At 40.7% G+C, this 23,694-nt stretch overlaps 1 protein-coding gene across 5 annotated transcripts in view; it reads right to left on the reverse strand.

The window, feature by feature from the left end:
* LOC149228306 (tRNA nucleotidyltransferase cca2-like) overlaps window positions 1-23,694 on the reverse strand; it is a 315,926-nt gene that overhangs the window by 196,878 nt on the left and 95,354 nt on the right. For all 5 annotated transcript variants that reach the window (XR_016247860.1, XM_089378148.1, XM_089378147.1 and 2 more), the window contains exons 5-8: window positions 8,620-8,669; window positions 8,409-8,507; window positions 8,074-8,183; window positions 7,604-7,731 (exon numbers count right to left, since the gene is read on the reverse strand). Coding sequence is in view for 4 of the 5 variants with exons in the window: in XM_089378148.1 (XP_089234274.1) it covers window positions 7,604-7,731; window positions 8,074-8,183; window positions 8,409-8,507; window positions 8,620-8,669 (387 nt within the window). In the remaining variant the exon portion in view is untranslated. The remainder of the gene's footprint in view (window positions 1-7,603; window positions 7,732-8,073; window positions 8,184-8,408; window positions 8,508-8,619; window positions 8,670-23,694) is intronic.

Consider the following 23,694-nt stretch of genomic DNA (forward strand, 5'->3'; position numbering starts at 1 on the left):
CGGAATGTGGAGGATGAACTTATTTGGGCACACTCGAAGGCTGGGCAATACACACCGAAACAAGGGTATGACATAATTATAGCAGACAAAAAACCAGAGGTCACAAGAAGCTGGTGGGATACCTTATGGAAATTAAAAGCCCCTCCTCGTACCAGACTGTTGATGTGGAACATATTAGAAGACAAGATCCCCACCGGATCCTATCTGAAAAGAAGGGCCTTCATGGGACCTACCCGGTGTGTACTTTGCCTCCAAGAAGAAGAATCGACTCAACATCTATTTCTTACTTGCTCTACCACCAGGAGTATATGGTCCCAAGTCCTACTGTCTCTTAATATGAATATGAACTGGCAAGGAGTCGATATTACAACGGCTTGGGAAAACTGGTGGAGTACTTCAGCTGTGGCAAAAGCAAGGAACCTTCCACTCCTCGTCTCATGGTGCATTTGGCTTAAGAGAAATAGCAAAATCTTTGATGATAAATTGATAAACTGGAATCTTCTCCCCCCATATATTTGTGTTGCATATGAGGAACTTCCAAACGATGACAGCCAAAAGAGACCTAGAATAATTCTACAGGAATAGATCAATCTCGTGGGCCTTTTATGACGGTGCTGCCCAACAGCATGGCTGTGGGGGTGGCATTTGCCTCTACCTTTCAGAAGTACACTTTTTCCAGATCAGTATGGGACTGGGACCTGGCACAAACAATCATACTGAATTGATAACTCTCTGCCATCTGCTATACTTTGCTATACTGAAACAATGCCGAAACATACAAATATATGGAGATTCAAAGATTGTGACTGATTGGTTTAATAATACAGCTATTTGCTCTGCTTACTCTTTGAGAACTATTATGGAAGAAATTGTTTTTTAAAACATTCTTTAATCAGATTTCTGTTTCTCACATCTACAGGGAAAGAAATGAAACTGTTGACCGGCTATCAAAAGAAGCGACGCATCGTCCTCTAGGAGAGTGGATGATCGTCGAACATACACCTGCAGGGATCTATCAGTATTTTCATCGACCATACATGGATGAGGGACTACAGGGGGGCAACAACCTCTAATTTTCACAGCCTTTTGACTCTGAACTATCACTGAATTTTGTTTTGTATATAAAAGAACAGTGAATATGGTTGGTCAACCCCTGCGTGGGTGATTTTTGGTTTTATACATAGTTTTTATTTTGCAACAGAACAGCACACCCTTTGGGTCTCTTATGTATATAAATATGTATTGAACAGTGGTCTAAAAGCCACGCTTACAGCATATGCCTTCAGGCATCCACAGCATGTAATTTCTCTTTATGAAATTATGATTTTCTTTTATGGAAAAAAAAGAGTGGTGGATATATATTTGATTTAGTTGAAAAGGAGAAATAAAGCATCTTGTCGCAACAAGATGCTTGGGAGGACATCTGGTCGGCCTATGTGTTGATGTCTAAATCCCGATGGAGGGAGGCTGGCGTTGGTCATGGAGCTACGACCTTGGATACGCACTTAGATCCCTGGGTTGGTGTTAGAGCTTAAAAGCCTGATGGTACCTAAAGTGGCTAAAATATGAATACACCTTAGTCCCCCTGATTAGAGTACCCTAGTCAGGTATCTAATCTGTAGCACTGCATGTGCTGTGAACTCTTCATAGAGTATATCACTTTGAGATCTTCCATGTACCTTTATATGTATGTGATTATGAATACCTCCCTAGTTAAGAGGGAGTGTTGAAGAATGTAACTTGTACCAAAAGAAAGAAAAAGAAATTTTATTATAAAAGAAATTGACTTATTAAAGCATGGGTTTCATGCTTGGGTCAATGTTTTTAGGTCAAAGCCTCCATCATAGGCTTCTAGAGTTTGTGTCAAGAGTCCTTGTCCTTGTCATTATGTAAAACCCGTTTCTTGGGCTTCATCTATCAAAGAAGAAATTTATTATTATGTAAAATAAATCATTTAGGCCTCCTCCACCAAGTCGACTTAATTAGGGAGACAAAAACCACTATAAAAGGACAGCAACTCGACTCATTTGGAGCACATCAATCACAAGTTCGATCTACAGTAGCTGGAGATACAAAAAGGGCGTGAAGTTCAAGGAAGAGGAAGAAAACCCTAGCAAAGGAGAAGGAAGGCTTTGTCAAACAAAAGGAAGTCGAAATTTCTCTCTCTACTCTCACACATGTGAAATTCTGAAGTTGGGGAGTCCGACATTTTGGATCTGCAGTAGGGCCGAAATTTTGGTTGTTGGGGGCTAAAATTCTGGGTTGTTGTTGGGTTGTAGCTACTGGACAAGAAGAAACTACTCAAGTTTGTTGAATCATATTGAAAGGTTGACTTGGTGGAGGAGGAAGGTATTTTGGTTAGGTTTAAAGTCTTGGTCTATCTCAATTTGATTCGTGTAAGAGTTTGATTGGGTTTTCCCCTAGAGAGGGGTTTTAGCCTTGGCTGAGTGCCTACATCTCGTGTCGTTGATCTTCATATTTTGTTTTGATGATTTCTTGATGAAACAAAGATAAAAGAACATAAAAAGAAGATGAGTCCACAAGAATATCACAAGTAATTATCAATATAAGAGAATATTTTTGCCTTTCTGATTTTCTAACATGTGAGACATGAAGCAAGCATGATTATGGTTTTGTTGGTAGTTTCCCATTCCCCCTAATCATTTCCAAGCTTACTAGTTACAGGCCATATAAGAATTACTTTGCATGCAAGTGTTTCTTTAGTTCGAATTTTATTTCCAGCACAACTTCTCCTATTTCCTGCCCAAATGCCCTACAAACTTTTTGCCCAACTCCTATTCCCTTTTTTGTTGTTGTTATAATTTTTCTTGTTTTACCAAGATTTCCAAGTGCAAACCCCACAATTGCCCACCAAAGCCCCGTGATTAAGACATCCAAGGACAACATTATATTTGTTCATGTTGATTTTTGTAGTTATGGATGGTCTTCATAATTAATAATTTAGCCCTCCAAATATATGTAATATTAAATTCAGGACATGTTCTTCGTGTCATTTTCCAAAGAAAAAATTTGAATTTTGAAATTTGGATATTTTGGCACCAAGAAAGTCAAGTCAGCCCTCCACATGATCAAGTTAGCCTAGCTTGTTGTAGCACCCATTCAGCCCTCCCAAGAAGTCTATATATATGACATTCGATCTCCTCCTCTTGGCACTATTCAATCTCACACCCAAGACATAGTATCTTCTGATCCAAGCAACGGAGAAAAGGACAAGAAGGATGAAGACTAATCCAACATCTTCTCTCTCAAATTGACTTCTAATGTGTACTTTACCTCTTTGTTGACCTCGCACATGTCACTGAGCTTCTGGGCATATCTGGTCAGCAAGTGTGAGTTTTTATGGGTTCAAAAGAAGGCTGAAATTCAGCCCTAGCAGAGCAAACCAAGCTGAGTCTATTGGGTAGCATTTTGACTTGTTAAGAAGACAATTTGACCAGGTTTGACAAAAGTTCTCTTGTTGATCTATTTGACTTTATTTTGACTAGAAAAGGTCAGTTGTATCTCTTGTTGAATTGAAGAATTTCTCTAAGGAAAAGGTTGTTGGGTTTTTCCCCAAGTGGGTTTTCCCAGGGTAAATCTTGTGTTGTCTTTGTGCATCACTGTATCCTTGTGATCTTTACTGTCCTACTGTTTTTATGGTTGAACCTCTGAACTATAATTGCTTAATGATTAATGGGTAGTGCTAAAAGATAACCTCTATATCATCGGAAGTAATTATCAATTTCAAAAATTAGTGCTTCTATCTAATGCACTTGAAAAATCAACATGGTTTCAAAGCTTTGGTGAAGGGAAGAGGACATTGAGATCATTTTTGAAATCGTCTATTTTTGTAAATCTAATTTTTGGATCAGATCCATGACCATGGGTTATATACTAAGACAAAAAACAACTTAGAAGGTGCTACAAATTTCAGGGCATGGAAAACAAGGATTGATCTTATTCTTGCAGAAAATGATGGTTTGAATCATGTAAAGGGCAAGGTTAGTGTACCACAAGATGATGAAGGGAAAGGGAGATACAAAAAGAATGAACTTCGTGATATTAAAATGACAAAGGATGATATTGTGGCTTCGTATTTCATGAGGATCTCTCAATTAAGAGATCAACTTCAAGCTATTGATGAAGTTATTCCTGATTCAGAACTTGTGACTACAACAATTAATGGTTTTTCTGACTCATGGGATTCGTTTGCATCTAGTATTTGTGGCAGAAAGGAAATTCCAAGTTTTGAGGAATTATGGACCTCATGTACTCAAGAGGAATCTAGACTTGTCTCAAAGGGGAAGATTCCAAGACCTCAAGATGGTGACTCTCAAGCATTTACAACCCACTCTAAAAATGGCAGAGGAAGGAGAAATTTTGGAAAGTTTCAAAGGAATGCAGGTAGAAGGCCAACTCCTCAAGAAAAGAAGGATATTCAATGTTTTCGTTGCCACAAGATTGGTCATTATAAAAATCAATGCAGTGAAGTGAAGAACGATAAGAAGAGGAAGACTTCAGATAAATGATGATGATGAGCATCCACATTAGAAGAAATCCAAGAATGACACTACAAAAGCATTAATAGTTGATGATAAGGAGGAGAACATGTTTTTTCTAGATTGATAAAATTGCAAACAAATTTTAGTGATTTATGCAAGTAGGCTAGGAGCAAGAGGAAGTTGACAATTCTACAAGTAAACCAGGAGCAATAGGGAGTTGACAATTACCTGCAATCCTCAAAAGATAAGTATTTTATATCTCTCTTCCTTAATTATTATTGTTTTATTATTAGTTAGTCTCTTGTCTTTGTTTCTTTTGTTGGGTCATAATTGTTTTTTCCATGACCTCTCAATGAGGATTGGAGGTATGTCGTGAAGGTTGCCATGGCTTTGGCAACAGTCGAAAGCAATGGAAGAACAAAGCAAAGTTTTTGGCAAGAGGATACTCCCAGGATCAATAATTTGTGCTCAGGAGGGAGAAGTTGTACTATCATCATGCCCAGAAGAGCTCCTAGTTCAGAGGGAGTTGGCAAGCCAGCAAGTTTGAAGAATGAGATGATAGAGATTGTGCCGAGATCTCTCGGAAATCATTGATAACTTCAAAGTAGATCTACAAAATCAAGCATGCGTGGCAACATAGAGAAGTACAAATCACGATTCATAAAGGTTCTCTCAGAAATGGGGAGAAGATTGGAGAAGACATTTGCTCTAGTTGTTAGGGCTTTGAGGAGTAGGACTCAAGTGACAGAGGGAGAAACAATGGCAGAGGGAGCAGCCAAGACTGCCACAACGTAATCTATTTGTGTCAAAGGGAGCACCCAGTCAGGGTGACAGCTGCAGGAATATACAGATTGGGCAGAGTATTGAAGACAAGAGAGCACATCATAATGTTCATTTAGTTCAATTTTGTGTGGGCAAGAAGTAGACATTTGTCACACTCAAGGCTTCAGAGGGAAAGTATATTGTAGCTAGTCTGGTGAGTTGTGAAGCAATGTGGCTTCGGTAGCTACTCACGTGATTGTTTGTTGAGCTGCAGGAGACGATCATGATGACAGGTCGAAGCACATTCAAATCTAGTATCGAGACATGGTACAGAAGTCTTCAAACATAGTTGACCAAGTTGAAGAAAGAGGAATGAATACTGATACAGTCAATATCAGAACTCAAGAAAATGTCAACCCAAGTTGAAGGGAAAACATATTCAAATGTTGCAGTTCAGATGAGGAAAAACCCAAGTGAAGATTTTGTAACCAACTCGACGACATCAGAACTTGAAGTAAATCAGAATCTTGCCTCACATATGATAAGGGAAAGACAAACCAAAAGAACTCCTTATCTACACCCAAATCACAAGAACAGACATCTCAATCAATTTACGAATTCGTATCACATAGAACATAAACAACAAAATTATGTTCTGAAGGAAAATGATGTCAACACAATCTAGTCTGACAATAACAAGTTATCTCAATTATCAAGTAATTGCCAAGTCTCACAGAAGATTAATTTAGGATGGTCTGATCCCTTCTCAGTGCGACAATTTTGTTTATCACTTAGAGGATCATATCGTCTTGTTTCGATGAAGATGACAGTTATGAGACAAGAAGACATTCGAACAGAAAAAAGAGATCAAGCCTTTCATCAGTAAGCTTTGAGGACAAAGCTTTTTTGAGGAGGAAGGCAATGTTATGTATAAAATATATATAAAAATAGTAAAAATAATATAAATAATAATAGACATAAACAATGATTAATTAACTAATAATTAGTAGGGAAGAGGCATGTCTCTACAAACATGGTCGTTCGTGAAAGGGTACTTACCTGACTATATATACAGGACCCTCACTCTCAATTGTACCATCATCATCTTATTCATACATTTTAATATATATTCTTGTATCTCAATGGAGATCTTTATATTCCAAGTCTTTTGGAGTATTTAACTTGAAGAACGAACTTTGTTCATTCCATCTTACTTCATTGGATTTCATACGGAGAAAGTAGAATTTTAGATCTTATTCAAAATACAACAAACTTAACAGTTTTAAGGATTTCAGGATTGGGGAGATTGCAACATTTCCATTGGATTCTATCATGTACTAGGGTATTGAACTAACACTTAATCAGGAGTGCCAAGGCCTCAATGTATCTTGGTGTTAGTGGCATTGACTGTCTAACTCATCTATCATGACCCTAGTAAAATGTACCCATCACTCAAACAAATTCTCGATTTGACATGTGAAGCTTTTTCTATGTTATTTTAATACTTAAAGGGTGATATTGACAATGAAGATCCCAATATAAGCAATGATTTTAATGATATGTAGGTATTTGTTGTAGCATGATTTTTTTTTCGACACTAGAGGCCATCTAGAGCCTCTTTGTTGATGTATTTTTGGTTTAGAAAATGTATCGCACTAAGTGCCATTTTGGTTATATCCACTCTTATTTGCTATATAAATCAAAACTTGTGCATATTTGTGTATAAGTGGTTTGTATTCATCTGGATGCACATGAATATATATGCTTTTCTTTAAAAATTTGAATATTTTATGTATTTTTGGTCAACCGGTTTTTTGGTCCAGTTTTTTTATCGGTTCCAACCAGTCCCCAGTTCAAAGGGTTTTTCAGTTCGTTTTTGATAACATTGCTGTGTGTGTCAGCCTCGCAGGTTACACATATCTTCAGCAACCCTGCTAAAAGGAGCGGTAACAGTGCCCTCTCAGAAAGGTAACCTATGATGCAACCCATAGGATCAATTTGAGAAATTTCAATTTCAAAGAGTTTATGGGAGAAATATCACAAACAAATTGCAAATCGATTCCTCATTTTGTCAGTGTTTACAGTGGAGGTAGACGACTGAGTCACAGGTAAAAAGCATATCTCAAGACACAAAACTAACACAAAAACAGCATTTAAAAGCCTATATGAAAGTAAAAATGCTAGAGATTTTATTCTATATTTCTAGTTGTCATATTCTTCTTAACAGCAGCTCACCTTCTCAAGTTGATTTTATTTCTTTGTTTATAACATTTAGTTTATTATTTTATATAACATTCAGATTTTAAGCAATTCTTTTAGATTGTGGTAAACAAACACACCTTTCACAATCCTCAGGCAATTGATTGTCCACATTTTGAGGAAGGCTGAATACAGTCCAGAATAGCTGCAAATCATTAAGCTGGCTAATTGCCTTGACAGGATGATTGCCAGAAAGCATCAGATCAATCTACAGCAGAGAAAATTCTGAGTCAAAAGCATAATATACAAAAGAAACATATTTCATGGACCACTGTGCTACTATGTGCAAAATGGTTATGGCCCAATTGAAAGTTCTTCATATTAACTGTCTCTGGGCATGTGATTATTACGCATGTGTCTACATATAATGCATCACACATATGGGGAAAAGACAAAATCAAACATATGTCTGCTAGAGATTAAAAAAAGCCTGCAGACATGCAAAAGGAATGTTAATTTGTATTTGCGGGAAATTTGTCTAAATAGATCAAGAAGTATTAAAATGGTGTGCATATGTCTTCAAAAATCACTCTGAATGTGCAGATATTACCTCATGACCAATTCGTTCACGACTGATTTTGCTAGCCAATGCATTTTTCACCTCTTCATCAGCAGCTGCCTTCTTTAATTCATTATCCAACCTAAACTCAAACCTTGCCCCTGTGTATGTTCATTGTATACTAATAACCATAAGAAATATATTTCCAAAAATGTGTATCATAAAATATTCTGCAATCCTAAGTAGATATTTCCCCCCAAACCTATGTAGCTATTTCTGCAGTAAGCAACAGCAAGATAAAAATGGACCATGCGAAATACAAGCTTCCAAGAATACAGAAGTTCAACTGAAAAATGATTCTTCAAGTCCACAACAAAAGTTTATACCAAATCGAACTGCTCGTAGAACGCGTAATGGATCATCCAGAAATGTGGCCTTGGGTGGCAAAGGTGTAGCTATAATTCCAGATTTTAAATCCGATATACCTAAAATTAGCATGACATTTTCCATATGTTATTGTGGAGGGAAGAACAAAACTGCATTTAGTTAAAAAAAGCCATTGTGGATCATGACTATGTCAGAAGAAAAACCTCGAACCTCTTCCAGTCAAGTCCTCCACAGAACCTGTGTTTATATTGTAGAACAAGCTGCAGGTAAAAATCATTCAAACAGTTCATAAGAGTTCACGCTTGTATGCCATGTCACAGACTGACAGCCTGCAGCAGGAAAACATACGCCTTCTGACACAATAAATTACTTACAAATAATACATTAAAATCAACCTTTTTAAAACAGAAGATAGCTTTGTTTCATTGTCGGGATTCTGAAGTACTGATCAAGAAAACATTGCTATGGTCACTGTGTGCATCTAAAGCAAGCCGAAATCTCCTGTCTATTGTATTTAATTTTTTGAGTCATCACATCATGCCAAATAACTGCAAAATGCAAGTTTTTGTACCGTATATCTGCAAATGGCAAACTTAATCTAACCAGTAGGACCAACCATAGTCGTAACAACTGTCAAAAATTTAAAGGAGACAAAATTATTAGAAAATGATGTAGATTATGGATGAGAGGAAGTTCCTAAAAAGGGAGGGAAATCTTCATTCTTGCATGAAACATTCAAAAAGATTTAAGTCCATTGAGTAGGTATTGGGAAGAGGAGAAATAAAAGTTATGGTGGTTTAATTCAACTTGAAGGAAACCAATTCCATTACATTTGGACACACATTAGTTTAGTAATTTTTCCTTCCTCCACTCAATCTTCATGCTAATTGTTGTCATAAGGTTGCATCTATCAGAAGATATAACAGAATGTGTGAATCTCTTTTTTGGAGATAACAATTGAAATACATAGCAACAAAGAGATTTGACAAGTCTAAAGTGTTACATGACAATCACTCAAGATGCAATAGGTATGCAAAATATAACCATCAAAATAATTGTTGGTATGGATGGATTAAGAATCTTAAGTATCATCTACTGAAATTTTGAAAAGATGGATTATATGATTACAATAGGTATTGAAAGGACAGTACAAGCCAGTTATTTCATTAGCTGGGTATTCACAATAGATAATAATGTCTTAAGAGTGAAAGCTTTGACGCAGGCTGGAGGGTCCAAAAGGGAAGGCACCCACACTTCTCTTTGATATTGCATATTTGCAAGAAAAAATAATACACACATAAATAGATAGGAAATATGGAATATATAAAACCATATTCGATGGAGTTATTTACAATGAGGAGCATCTCCTTTTATCTCACTTATTAGGTAGTCATGTTACCTATTAGCTTTAACCACTTTATTAGTTGATGACAACTTTATCGCCAATCACTCTTTATCAAAATCACTTAATAATAACGAGACTTTATTGCATCAGATTTAGTATTAGACTGTTAACACTTTACCACTGCTTAACACGAATGGTATTTTTAACTATCTAACGCCCCATATTTCAAATATTCAAAATCTTGAAAAGATGGCAATGTATAAGAAACTACTATTTTATATCTTAGTTGCTTATCTTCCCAGATCCTGCACCCTATGTTGTTCCCCATCGAAGTATCATATCATCCATTTTTTAGGGCAAAATTCATCTACATCCCACAAAAGTAATTAACTTGGCATCTCTTCTTACTAAAGCTTGAATCCACCTAAGCAATCTCATCCCCATCACTTCTTACTGAAACATGAATCCACCTAGGCAACACATCTCACCATCTCTTCCTAATCAAGAGGGATTGAATTTGAGATTAGAACATAGAAATGCAATGAGGAAGCAAGGTTTTTCCTCTTCCTGCAACTAGGTTTACCCTAGCCACCATAAAATTACCAGCCAAAGTTTCCAGTGAAGTAGGTGTTGCACTTGAAAGGCATCATCCTCGTGTTGATTGCAATCTGTTGGTAATGACCCACAAATCCCAATTGCTTATCGCTACCATTTGTGTGCATGCTCGGGCTTCCGTGAGAACAAAGGGTATTTCATCAAAGTCTAGTGAGACCTTATGAACACTGATCTTTACCTTAGCTAAGTAAGTGAAGGCTTCAAAAAATCTGGAAGATCCATTAAGATATTGGATATTATCCCAACCTGAAAGGTGGACTACAATTCTACTTCTATGGTAAAGCTTTTTATGGATTTCATTTCTAGCTAAAGGACGATAGGTATTTTTCCTCTTCTAGCAAGCCCTAGATTTTAGGAGCCAGCAATCTATATATGAATCAATGATCCCTAAACTTTGATAGGAAGGAGGAGACTCTTGCCACAATTCCAACATGAGTAAGGTTCTTACCAATGTGGAAAAAGTCGAAGTCGGGATTAATTCGGCAAGGGTCCAAAAATTGAAAAACTCGTCAAAGTCGGGAGTTTTTTGAAAAAGTCGGCAAAAAGTCGGCAAAATTAAAAGAACACAAAATTATTCATTTTTATTTTATTTTTTTTAACATCTAGAGTATCCACAACATCAAATAAATGCATTTCCACATAAACATGTAAAGAAAGCTAATATATAATATGTATATGAAGTCTAATGCTACATCACATATCAAAATAGTGAATCAACTCCTCAGTTTTGGGTCCTGTCTGAGTCTCAACTCTCAAGAGTCAAAATATCAACAAAAAATATAATAAATGTATATCATGAGTCATCTAAAAGTCATCAAGTAATCAGTCACTAAGATCTTCTTCCCCTTTTAATTTTTGTTTCCGCTAATTGTATTAAGAAATAAGTCATGCATTTATTCAGTAGATTGTAATCTGCTTGGGTAATAACGTGTCAGGGGGTAGGTCCAATGAAAATTAACAGTGAGTATCACAGTGGATGTGAAAATTAACGCTTGGTGACTCCAAGCTGCTTATTTTCTGAGAAAATAGTAGATGTCAGATTACTAACTTAGCCTTGGCATCTATTATTCAAAAACTCTTGGAGGTAAAATCCACTTCTGATACATAACCTTTGCCCACATTTACAGGGAGTTCACCACTAAAGAAGATTCCCTTTCAAAACGTGCTCTCATTGCAGGAAGGATCTTTGTTGTCACAAGATTTCATAGGTACTTTGTCCCTGTCTGAAAAATGGGTTCTTTTTTGAGGCACTGGTTTTGTTTTTTTTGGACAGGTTGTTGCTATTTGATCTTCATGACCTTCTCTTTGTTGTTTCTTCTGGAAGCATTCAACAACTGTAACAATGTTTTTGATGGTGTGGGGTTCTTTCTACATAAGACTGTTGTATGCCTGTCTTTTTGGTACTTTTGTAATCTTTTGAAGGGGCAGTGGTTGTTAGAGTCTGGATCACTGAAAGCCTGGAGGCTTAGCCAATGTATACTTTGCTTTCTAACTACAAATATGAAGTATAAAGATTTGCTTTTCCTTGGAAAACAAAAACATATCTTAACCTCAAAACTAACAGATTACAAATGAGACTGCTATGCTCGCAAGAAGTATGACAAACAATACAATGCAATAACTTGAAAATGCATGGATGGAAGCTTCAATTTACAATTTTTTCACCTTTGCGGCCTCTTTATCCGCGGCCTGGGAAGGGAGGCAGACTTTTTGGGTCGACTCCCGATTAAATCGGGATTTTTTCCTTTGTGAAAAAGTCGCCAAAAAGTCGAGGGATTAAATCGTTTAGTTCAAAAAATCGCGTTTTTAGGATTAAATCGGGATTTTTTCCAGACTTTTTCCACACTGGTTCTTACATCTCCCCCATAGCCTTTGGGATAGTGAATCACTTGAGATAATGGGAAACAACTTGGGAAAATATGTAGATAGGGATGAACTACATTCAAGTATGTGCACCTTTGCCTGAATCCATGTAGAATTCAACCTGTAAAAAACCCTCCCTAAGGCAATAGAACCTCAGACAAACAACTGGATTCATACACAACAACTGGATTATGAGTAGCTTCCCTCAATAGTAATTGCTACCATGAATATGGCCACTTCCCTGAGAATTGCCTAAAGAAAATCCTCCTCCCACCATGACCTAAGAGAAAAAAGGATTTCATAAAGTAATCTTCAAATCCACAACTACAAGTAAAAGAAAGAATGCATCTCTACATCTTGGAAAGGACGAGGTTATTCCCAGAAAAACTAAGTCCCCAAACTAAAGTATCGCAAATAGAAGAACTACAAAATGTTAGATTTCATTATAGATGAGGAGGTCTTGGCAAAAAACACTAAACACCAACATGTTTGACTCAAAAGAAAATTGACTCAATGAACCAAGAAGTGTAAGAAGTCAAAATAGATGGTGCGGATAAGGAAATTTTGATATCTAGGGAGGCAGAGGCAATAGCAAAAATGAGTTGAATGATCAAACACAAAAGGATAGAGAAGAAGAAGCAAAAAAAAAACTCGAGCCAAGGAAGAAGAACCTATAGAAGTCGAGGTCAAAACACCACAAGAAGCTGCACTAACAAAAGCAGAGGAGACAAATCTCTGTCAAAATAAAAGGAGCCACCCTTGGCACATCATATGTGGGAATGTTGAGAGAGAAAATGCCCTCTTATAGTTCCCCACCACTCACAAAAGGCAGAAAGTACAAGAGGGAAAGTGAAGCAGATAAAACAAAGTGAAGGGCTCCTATTGGCCCAATCCCTACTGTTGAATTTGTAGCTTTGAAGGTGGTTTTGTATAGGTCATGTGCCATGACATGTAGCCAACCACCTCAAATAACTCCTAAAATGATTATTTAATTAAATTCCCTGAGTCAAGAATTTAGACAGCAGTTTAATTTAATTATTTGACTTGCTGGCCACCTTTTTGAAAAAGGTAAAAGGGTCAACGACAGATTAAGTTGTAGCCCTTGATCTCAAGAGATGAGATGAAATCTCAACCATCCATCTTTGGAGATTAGGGTTAAGCACTTTATGAAGGGAATTCAAGTTGTTGAGGAGATCATTCGATTGGCACGCTTTCAGCATTCAGCTGGAAAGAACGTTTTGACAGTCAAAGCAACAAAGAGCAGGTCGAGACACTAGAGCAATGTATAGGGCAAGATCAAATTAGCGAGCAAGTCAAGCAAAGGAGGCCGTACAACGAGTTTCTTGGGTCGTACAGGCCGAAATTTGTTGGGCGCAAAGGCTGATTTGTTGGGTCATACAGTGTTGCGTAGGGGTCAATTTGACTTAGATTTGCTGGGACAAATTGCTGTAGCAATTTTCTATATTAAAGATTAGCTGTAAACTAAATTTTTGAAGATGAATCAAAGCCCAACTTTTGCTGGTTTTCCCATACTGGGGTTTCCAGGGTATATCTGTGTCATTCTTTTGTGTGTTTGGCTTTGTGCTTGGAGACATTTTCAGCCTTGATGAAGCATTTGGAGCCCTAAAAGAGCATGGTGTCATCGCTCTTTTAGGATTACGACTCACTTGTGTGGGTTTATTTTGGCATATCTTGTTAAGCTAATGGGTTGGCTTGTAACCTAATTTTACCTTTTGTCCACTCAAAAATCAATCTTGTATAGGGGCTTTTAGTCATAAATTAGAAGAGGTAGACATCATATAAATAGAAGATCAACTCTCTCATTGTTTCATCGTCACTTGTGTGGAATTTGGCCTCTCTAAAAGATAACTTGGCCTAGCTCTTTATACTTCACTATGTTGGAAAATCCATAGGTTAGGCAGTTTAAATAATTTTCCTCTTAATGACATTAACTTGTGATATTTTCATCATTAGTATGTAATATTCCTAATTAGCCATGGCTAATTAGAATATTCGATTTTGCTCAATTTTGCCTTCTATAGTTATTTATAAATAAAAAGGTGAGGAAAGGGGGGGACCTAACTCACTTTTAGAATAAAGTCACTCCCTAGTAGCACAACATTGTAACTTAAAGGGGAGCCAAGGGGGGCCATAGGACCACATAGAGAAAGGGGCCCACGCAGACACTTGGAGGGATTGCGCAGATGGAGAGGAGCACGTGGCAAGAGATTGCTACGTTGGAGAAAGGCCAATGCTATAAAGGAGAGAGAATCCTCCTCATTTTGGCATTCGATTATGTGCATTTGAGCTAGTCACTTCGACTTAGAGCACGCTAGCTGTTTAGCCTGTCTGCAGCGCTGTTTAGTGCATCAAGTGTCTCCGTTCAGAGATCTCACCCTTAGCCCCGAGGGACTTCGAGTGCCCGCTCGGGTAAGGTAGTTTCATCAGTCTTTTGCAGGAGGATCGATTTTGGAGTTGAGGAGGAATTGGGCATTGTGATGACTACGCAGTCTTGAGAGAGGAAGATGTTGTTCCTTCTGGTAGGAGTTTCGGATTGGGTTTATGTGGAGGATTTGAGTTGGGAGATTGAACAAGGGATCAGCCCTTGCATTTTCGAGGATTTTAGCAGAGTTTCGGGCAAAGTCTTGGAGGGTTTACTTCAGTGGCAGCGCAAAGCCTTGAGGGACAGCGTAGATCCTCAAGGGGGTGATTTTCGGGGGTCAGCTGTTTCAGAAAAGCTTTCTGCGTTTTTCTGGGTTTATTGAGCAGAGGCCGATTCCAGAGTTTCAGCATTTTCTGTGGAGGGGAACAACCCCAAATCCTCACTTGATTCTAGCAGTAGCAGCAGCACAACAGTTCTCCGGCAGCTTGGACACAGTTCAGAGAGAAGCCATTTTCTTCCGTACTAAGTGTATTTCTTCACTTGCCTTGTGCAAGTCGAGGTGCTATCTTTCTGATCACCTTTGTACTCTGTCCATTACTCAGCATAATAAAATGGCTTAGCATTTCTCTCTACATTTCTTGAGTATCTGCTATATTCCGTCTATGCGTTATTGTATATTGCACTACTGTTATTTTTATCTCTGTGAGCTTCCCAGCTACTATACCACTTGTGTGTTTTTCTGGTTGGAGTTTGCTTGTGTTCGAGGGATATTCTTGGAAAGGGATATTACAATGGTATTAGAGCATAGATCTGGCCCAACCTGTGGAGCTAGCAGTCTATGACACCAAGGGAGAAGCCCTACATCTGTTACAAAAGTAGGAAATACAGAGATATTGAGCGTAGGTTAGAGAACACCTACGGAGAGGGAGACTGTGTTCGGGTGGTGGACACAGAACAGGAGGAGCCAATGGTGAACACAGCACAGGAGAAGCCTGTGGTGGATGCAGAGCAGGAGGATCCGATGGCAGATGAGGACAAGAAGAGATTTGCGGGCATGCTCCTCAAATCAATGTAGGATCTGTCGAGGCAGATCGAGGTGATGGGCCAGAGATTCACGGCAATGGAGGCTAGACAGCGTGAGAACCCACGGGTTTTCCAAGTTGGTGAGGGATCAGCTACATCCCACCATTTGCCAGAGCAGGGTGCCACTTAGCGTGATACTACTCCGCAAATGGCCTCACATGCCCCTACACGCTCTACCATGCCCACTTTCTTAGGAGCAGACACGGGGGCTGGAGCCCAGCAAGAGGCAGAGCCCGGTCATATGGGCAATTATTTTGCAGAGTACCAGGCCTATAGGCAAGAGTTCAGGGATGCTCTCTCATTCAGAGACTTTGTTCAGCTCCAGCGGGATAGTAGACCCCGCGACCATCACAGAGGACACCGGCATTATCATGATGGAGACACCCATCGCACAGCTAACAGATTCCACCTGCCTACGTTTGATGGTTCATCAAACAGTACGGCAAAGTCTTGGGTGGAGAAGCTGGACATCTATTTCCAGCTTAACCAGATGTCGGAGACAGAAGCCATCAAGGTGGCAACATTACATTTGGATGGTGAGGCCCAGGATTGGTGGTTCCATGGGATGGTTACACTCGGACACTCCACAGTGACGACATATGCCGAGTTCACTAGGAGATTGATAGAGAGGTTTGACCGGAGGGATCCAGAGCAGCATTTTGTTGAGCTGACGAGGCTCAAACAGACCGGGAGCCCAGAGACCTACATTGCAGATTTCTTGAGGGTTTCAGTGATGGTGCCAGATCTATCCGTGGCACGGAGGATCTACATGTATGTTGAGGGGTTAGCAGAGCCACTTCGGGGTTTAGTCCGATCCACTAGACCAGCCACACTCCAGGATGCTATTAGCAGGACCCGAGACTTACAAGATATCTTACCCAAGACCCGGACACCTTACCCCGAGAGACAGACTTTCCAGCCTAAGGAGAAGGATGTGAGGATTCCGCCTCCAAAGGGGAATCCAGGACGAGCACAGATTGACGATGATGGCAGGAGGGAGCTGAAGAAGAAGCGGTTGTGCTTTAACTGTCAGGAGCCGTGGGCACCGAGACATAGATGTGCTACTGGCAAAGCACATTTTATTGAGGTCTTCTCCGAGATTAGCGGGGAAGAGGATGAGAAGGATGATGTGGAGGCAGGAGATAGTCATGTCGTGCAGGGTCCTTCGCCACCTCCACCGCCAGCAGCAGGTGGTGCAGCTTTTGCACCTACCGGAGGGGCCCTTGCAGCATTGCGAGGAGTTCCCAAGTATTTGACGCTACGCGTACGGGGGACAGTACGTGGCCAGCGAGTATCAGTTTTGGTTGACAGTGGGGCAACCCACAACTTCATCGATGCACAGATGGTTGAGCGAAGAGGTATACAGACAGAGAGCTTCGATGGATTTTCAGTTTTGGTTCCAGGAGATCAGACCATGGTGTGTGCTTGTTATGTACCAGAGTTATCAGTGACGATGGGCACCTACACACTGACTGACCACTTTTTCGTGGTCGATATTCCGGACACCAACATGACACTGGGTGTCCAGTGGCTCATCACTCTAGGGAAGGTCATGACAGATTGGAAGACCTAGAGATGGAGTGGGATGATGAGAAGACAGGGAGGCATGAGAAGATACGGGGACAGCACACATATCCGCCTCAGACTCTTTCGGCTCATCGGATGGAGGCAGTCTCCCGGAAGGGAGACATAGAGTGAGCAGTGGAGCTGTGTGCATCAGAGGCAAGGACTACAGGGCAGACGATGCACCCAGAGATACAGTCCATCCTTGACCAGCATGCCACAGTGTTTGGGCAGATTCCGCTGGGACATCCACTGGAGCGGGGATTTGAGCACACCATTGAGCTTGAGCAGGGCATACAGGCAGTGATTACTACCCCCTATAGGCATCCCAAGGCCTATCGGGATGAGATTGAGCGGGCCATTCAGGAGTTGCTGACTCTTGGGCACATTCGACCGAGCACGAGTCCTTTTGCTTCTTCCGTGGTGTTGGTGAAGAAGAAGGACGGCACATTGAGGATGTGCATTGACTACAAGGCCCTGAACAAGAAGACCCTGAAGAACAGGTACCCCATACCTAGGACCGATGAGTTGATGGATGAGTTGAGAGGAGCACAGTTCTTCTCAAAGATTGATTTGAGATCTGGGTACCATCAGATTCGCATGAGGGAGCAAGACATTCCCAAGACCGCTTTCAGGTGTCACTATGGGCACTTTGAGTTTTTGGTGATGCCCTTCGGACTAACCAACGCCCCAGCTACATTCCAGTCCTGCATGAATCACATCTTCGGCAGTCACTTAAGGAAGTTTGTGTTGGTGTTCTTTGATGATATCCTCATTTACAGCAAGACTTGGGAGGAGCATCTCCAGCACATTGAGACAGTGTTGCGCATCTTGGAGGAGTAGCAGTTCTTTGCCAAGCTCTCCAAGTGTGAGTTTGGGTTGACGAAGATGTTGTACTTGGGACACATCATAGGGGTGGACGGAGTGAGAGTCCACGAGGAGAAGATCAGGGCCATTAGAGATTGGCAAGAGTCGAGGAACGTGACAGGACTTCCGGGATTCATTGGCATTTGTACTTACTACCGGAAGTTCGTCAAGAGTTTCTCACAGCTTGCTGCACTCCTAACAGATCTGACAAGGAAGGGGGCATTCAGTTGGTCGGATACAGCGCAGCGAGCCTTTGACAGGTTCAAGGAGGTTATGAGTAGCTGCCCAGTGCTGGCATTGCCGGATTTTTTGCAGCCATTTGTTTTGGAGTGTGATGCGTCGTGAGAGGGGATTGGTGCCTTTGAGAGCCAGAAGCTCCTTCCGCACGAGAGGTTGTATTCTGTATACGACAAGGAGATGTTGGCCATTATGCATGCATTGGCCAAGTTCCGACAGTATTAAGTGGGTAACAGGTTCAGGGTGAGGACAGATCACAACAGCGTCAGGTTCTTTTTGGAGCAGAAGCAGCTATAGGAGAGGCAGCAAAAGTGGATCAGTAAGATCCAAGTGTATGACTTTGACATTGAGTATGTCAAGGGTAAGAACAACATGGTAGCAGATGCCCTTTCACATAGACCAGCCACGTTGTCTCTCATGAGCTTGGACACAGACTGGAGGGCTCAACTCTTAGTAGAATACTCCAAGGACAAATTTGCATGTGAGGTCTGGATGGGCAGGTGGCGGATGACAAGTACAGGGTGGTCGATGAGATCGTCTACTACAGAGACTGGATCTTCTTGACTGAGAGATCTCAGCTCAAGAAGAAGATACTTCAGGCATCACATGATTCACCATTAGCCGGCCATCCAGGGTTTACCAAAACCTACAGGGCCATTCGAGAGAGGTTCTCATGGAAGGGCCTCAAGGAAGACGTACTCCAACATATCCGGGAGTGCGATATTTGCCAGAGGAACAAGGGGGAGATGAGCCATCCCGCGGGATTATTGCAGCCTCTTCCCATTCCGGAGGGGAAATGGGAGTGTATTTCGATGGAATTCATCACAGGGTTGCCCATGGTACAGGGCAAGGATTGTATCTTTGTCGTCGTTGATCGACTGACAAAGTACGCACCATTTTTCGACATATCCACACACTACACAGTAGCGCAGGTGGCCGAGTTGTTCTTCAGAGAGGTCTTCAGGCTACATGGTCTTCCTAAGACCATCATCAGTGACAGGGATAGCCGTTTCATGGGCGGGTTTTGGCAGGAGCTTTTCCGGTTGGTGAGGACGAAGTTGACACCGAGTACCAATTATCACCCACAGACGGATGGGCAGATGGAGATAGTTAACAAGTGGTTGGAAGGCTAATTGCGTAACTATGTCAGTGGGCAGCAGTGAGCATCGCTGAAGTGGTTGCATCTGGGGGAGTACTGCTACAACACTACACATCACATGTCCATTGGTATGTCACCATTCTATGCTTTGTATGGATATCATCCTTTATCTTTTGTTGACGTGATGTTTGGTGCTAGCAAGGCTCCGAGAGCCAAGATTTGGATCCAAGAGAGTCAGGATATTCTCCAAGCTCTCAAGGATAATATGGCTACAGCGCAGAACCAGCAGAAGTTGTACGCTGACAGGGGTCGGGTAGAGAGACAGTTTGAGGTAGGGGACTTGGTCTACCTACGATTACAGCCATACCGACAGTCGTCACTGAAGCAGAAGGGAGCTGAGAAGCTCAAGCCCCGCTTTTATGGGCCATATAGGGTGATACTTAGGATTGGACAGATTGCCTATGAGTTGGAGCTGCCCCAAGGCAACAAGATTCACAATGTTTTTCATGTATCATGCCTGAAGAAGGCATTAGGGCAGCAGGTGACAGTGACATATGAGCTACCACCCATGGATGATGACAGGCATTTGGTGTTGCAGCCAGAGGCTATTATTGACACTAGGGAGAGGCAGCTACAGAGCAGGACGGTCCGGGAATTCTTGGTGAGGTGGAAGAATTTACCAGATGAGGATGCCACTTGGGAGAGTGAGAAAATTTTGCAGCATCCATCACTTCAGTTGCTTGAGGACAAGCAACATTTTGCCGGGCAGACTGTAATACTCCTAATTAGCCATGGCTAATTAGAATATTCGATTTTGCTCAATTTTGCCTCCTATAGTTATTTATAAATAAAAAGGTGAGGAAAGGGGGGGACCTAACTCACTTTTAGAATAAAGTCACTCCCTAGTAGCACAACGTTGTAACTTAAAGGGGAGCCAAGGGGGGCAAAGGACCACATAGAGAAAGGGGCCCACACAGACACTTGGAGGGATTACGCAGATGGAGAGGAGCACGTGGCAAGAGATGGCTACGTTGGAGGAGGTGAGCCTTAGGGTTTTGAGAAAGGCCAATGCTATAAAGGAGAGAGGAGCCTCCTCATTTTGGCATTCAATTATGAGCATTTGAGCTAGTCACTTCGACTTAGAGCACGCTGACTGTTTAGCCTTGTCTGCAGCACTGTTTAGTGCATCGAGTGTCTCTATTCGGAGATCTCACCCTTAGCCCTAGGGGACTTCGAGTGCCCACTCGGGTAAGGTAGTTTCATCAGTCTTTTGCAGGAGGATCGATTTTGGAGTTGAGGAGGAACTGGGCATTGTGATGACTGCGCAGTCTTGAGAGAGGAAGACGCAGTTCCTTCTGGTAGGAGTTCCGGATTGGGTTTATGTGGAGGATTTGAGCTGGGAGATTGAGCAAGGGATCAGCCCTTGCATATTGGAGGATTTTGGCAGAGTTTCAGGCAAAGACTTGGAGGGTTTACTTTAGTGGCAACGCAGAGCCTTGATGGACAGCGTAGATCCTCAAGGGGGTGATTTTCGGGGGTCACTATTTCAAAAAGATTTTTGGGTTTTTCTGGGTTTATTGAGCAGAGGCCAATTCCAAAGTTTCAGCGTTTTTTGTGGAGGGGAACAGCCCCAAATCCTCACTTGATTCTAGCAGTAGAAGCAGCACAACAGTTCTCCGGCAGCTTGGACGCAATTCAGAGAGAGGCCATTTTCTTCCGTACTGAGTGTATTTCTTCACTTGCCTTGTGCAAGTCGAGGTGCTATCTTTCTGACCACCTTTGTACTCTATCCATTACTCAGCATAATAAAATGGCTTAGCATTTCTCCATACATTTCTTGAGTATATGCTATATTCCGTGTATGTGTAATTATATATTGCACTACTGTTATTTTTATCTCTGTGAGCTTCCCGGCTACTATACCACTTGTGTGTTTTTCTGGTTGGAGTTTGCTTGTGTTCGAGGGATATTCCTGGAAAGGGATATTACATAGTATTTGTTCTCTTAATTATCTTTTCTTATCATCAAGGCTAATGCCAAGCAACAAATAGAAGAGAACACAAGATATAGGCACGCTGCCAAGACAAAACCCCACTCTTTGGGGAAAACCCAGTCAAAATTCTTCCTTCAGTAGATTCAAAATGAGACGACCATGACCCTTACAAACTAGACTAGACTCCCTCCATCAAGTCATCCTTCATCTCTGTCAACAACGAGTCCTTTTCATTAAGAGGGTACCAAATTCTTGTCTCTGTGGCAGCACTGAAGTCTTATCACTGTCATAGCATCAAGACCTTAATTCACTGAGATTTCATCACTGTAAATATACCGATATTTTCACCACTATAGTGAACCCTCATCATTGTGTTACTATAGAAACAATTGTGTTGAGACTTTCACTGTTGCAACACCTAATCCTCAACACTATGTCATACCAAGACAGAAATAGCACCGAACCTGTGTTACTACTGTGGTAGTACCAAACTGCAATCCGCATCTCCAATCTGAGGCTAACTGTAATTGCACCGAAGTCTGAGATTATCCGAACTTATCTTCTGTAAAAGCACAGAAACATATTACTCTAAAATCCACACTTCTTTCTGAGATTCACGAGTTAATTTTTGTCCTGAGATCACCGAACTATTCCATAGAGACCACTGAAACTACCTCTGAAATGCGAGCTCCACAGATGATGAAATGTGACAAGCTCAGTTGGGTATATATAGTGGTTCGTCCATCATTAATGAGCCGACATGACCATGTGAATAGGTGTGACATTGTAGAAGGCCAACACGAGGATAATTTATATGAAGCCGACTTCAAGACTTTGACTTGATGACTTTGCTTGAAGAAGATGACTTGGAGTAGTCTTTGACCCAATAATAAATGATTTTGACAATAACCTAAAGCCTACAATGGAGGATTGACCTATAATTGACCCAAGCATGAAACCCATGCTTTAATAAGTCAATTCAATTTAACAATAAAATTCTTTTCATTACATTTTGACTTCAAGTACAATTATGAAGATCGAACCTAGTTACATTTTCCAACACGCTACTTGTGGAGATGTGATCTTATGTGGATTTTTGCTATTAGAGACTAATGCTTGTTCTAGAGACGTCATTTTGGGATTGAAAGAAGGCATGTTCTTGGATATATTGTGAGTATTTTTTATTGAATATCTTTTATGGTTATTGCATGTAATGGAATATTGCTAGTGTTTCTATGTTCCTTGTCTAAATGCTTATGTTTACATGAAATGCTTGGTAATTTTTTGCATGCTTTAATCTTGTATGCTTGAACACCCTAAAAAAACTCCTAGAGAGCATTTTTTTAGTGAATTATCCCCTCATCAAGTGATAGCTAGGGTTAGCAAGTAAAACCCTCGAGTGATAGCTAGGGCTTGATACTTCCATGGATAAAAGTTCCCAAGACTCCATCACCCAAGAAGATAGAAGGCACTAGCAGCCATCTTGATGATCAAAAACCTTAAAATCTCATATTTTTCTTCTCCTCCTAAATTTCAGCCCTTCAAGGAAAGTTGCTAAGGTTAGGTTTTCAAGCCAAATTCAACTAGGGCTTGAGCATTTCAGCTGATTTAGCATGCTCTTGCTTTGCTTGACCTTATAACATCAAAATCTAGCAATTTGCATGGTTAGAATTGTCTCTTTAGAACTGACGTCATCAACCCTAAGAAATTCTAGGGCTTCTAAAACCCTAATTTTGCTTAAAAGCTTCAAATTAGGGCCATTTGAAGGTTTGTCTCTCCATTGGTTGATTATATCTTAAGAACAAACCTTTTCTCCTTCACTTGTATGCCTAGATGTGCCATTGTTGAGCTACATCTTGAAGCCCTAGGCTACAAGCCTTATTTCACAAGCTTTTTCATTGGTACACTTCCTTATTACAAAGAATTGTGCCTTGTTCCTACCACCTAGTGTGAAGTACCTTGATTAGCCTCTTAAAGTGTCACCTCGATCCTATCAACCTAGAATATCCTTAGGTGGCCTATACTAGGAAGCCTCTCATGTGGTGAAATTCCACTAAAGAACAAGAGGTGGAGTGTTAAGGTGACAGCAGCATCCACCTCAATCTTGTGTCCTACTCTAGTCTTTGCCTTGTAAAGCCTCTCACAAGGCCTACTAGATTTTGAAGCAACAGTCACAAAAGAGTTATCAAATAGATGTTGCTTGGGAGAAACTACTTATCTAACGTACAAGGCAAGGC

Source organism: Pinus tabuliformis, chromosome J (assembly GCF_031772625.1).
Source record: "Pinus tabuliformis cultivar Carrire ecotype Pingquan chromosome J, CPIR1, whole genome shotgun sequence".
Lineage (NCBI taxonomy): Eukaryota > Viridiplantae > Streptophyta > Pinopsida > Pinales > Pinaceae > Pinus > Pinus tabuliformis.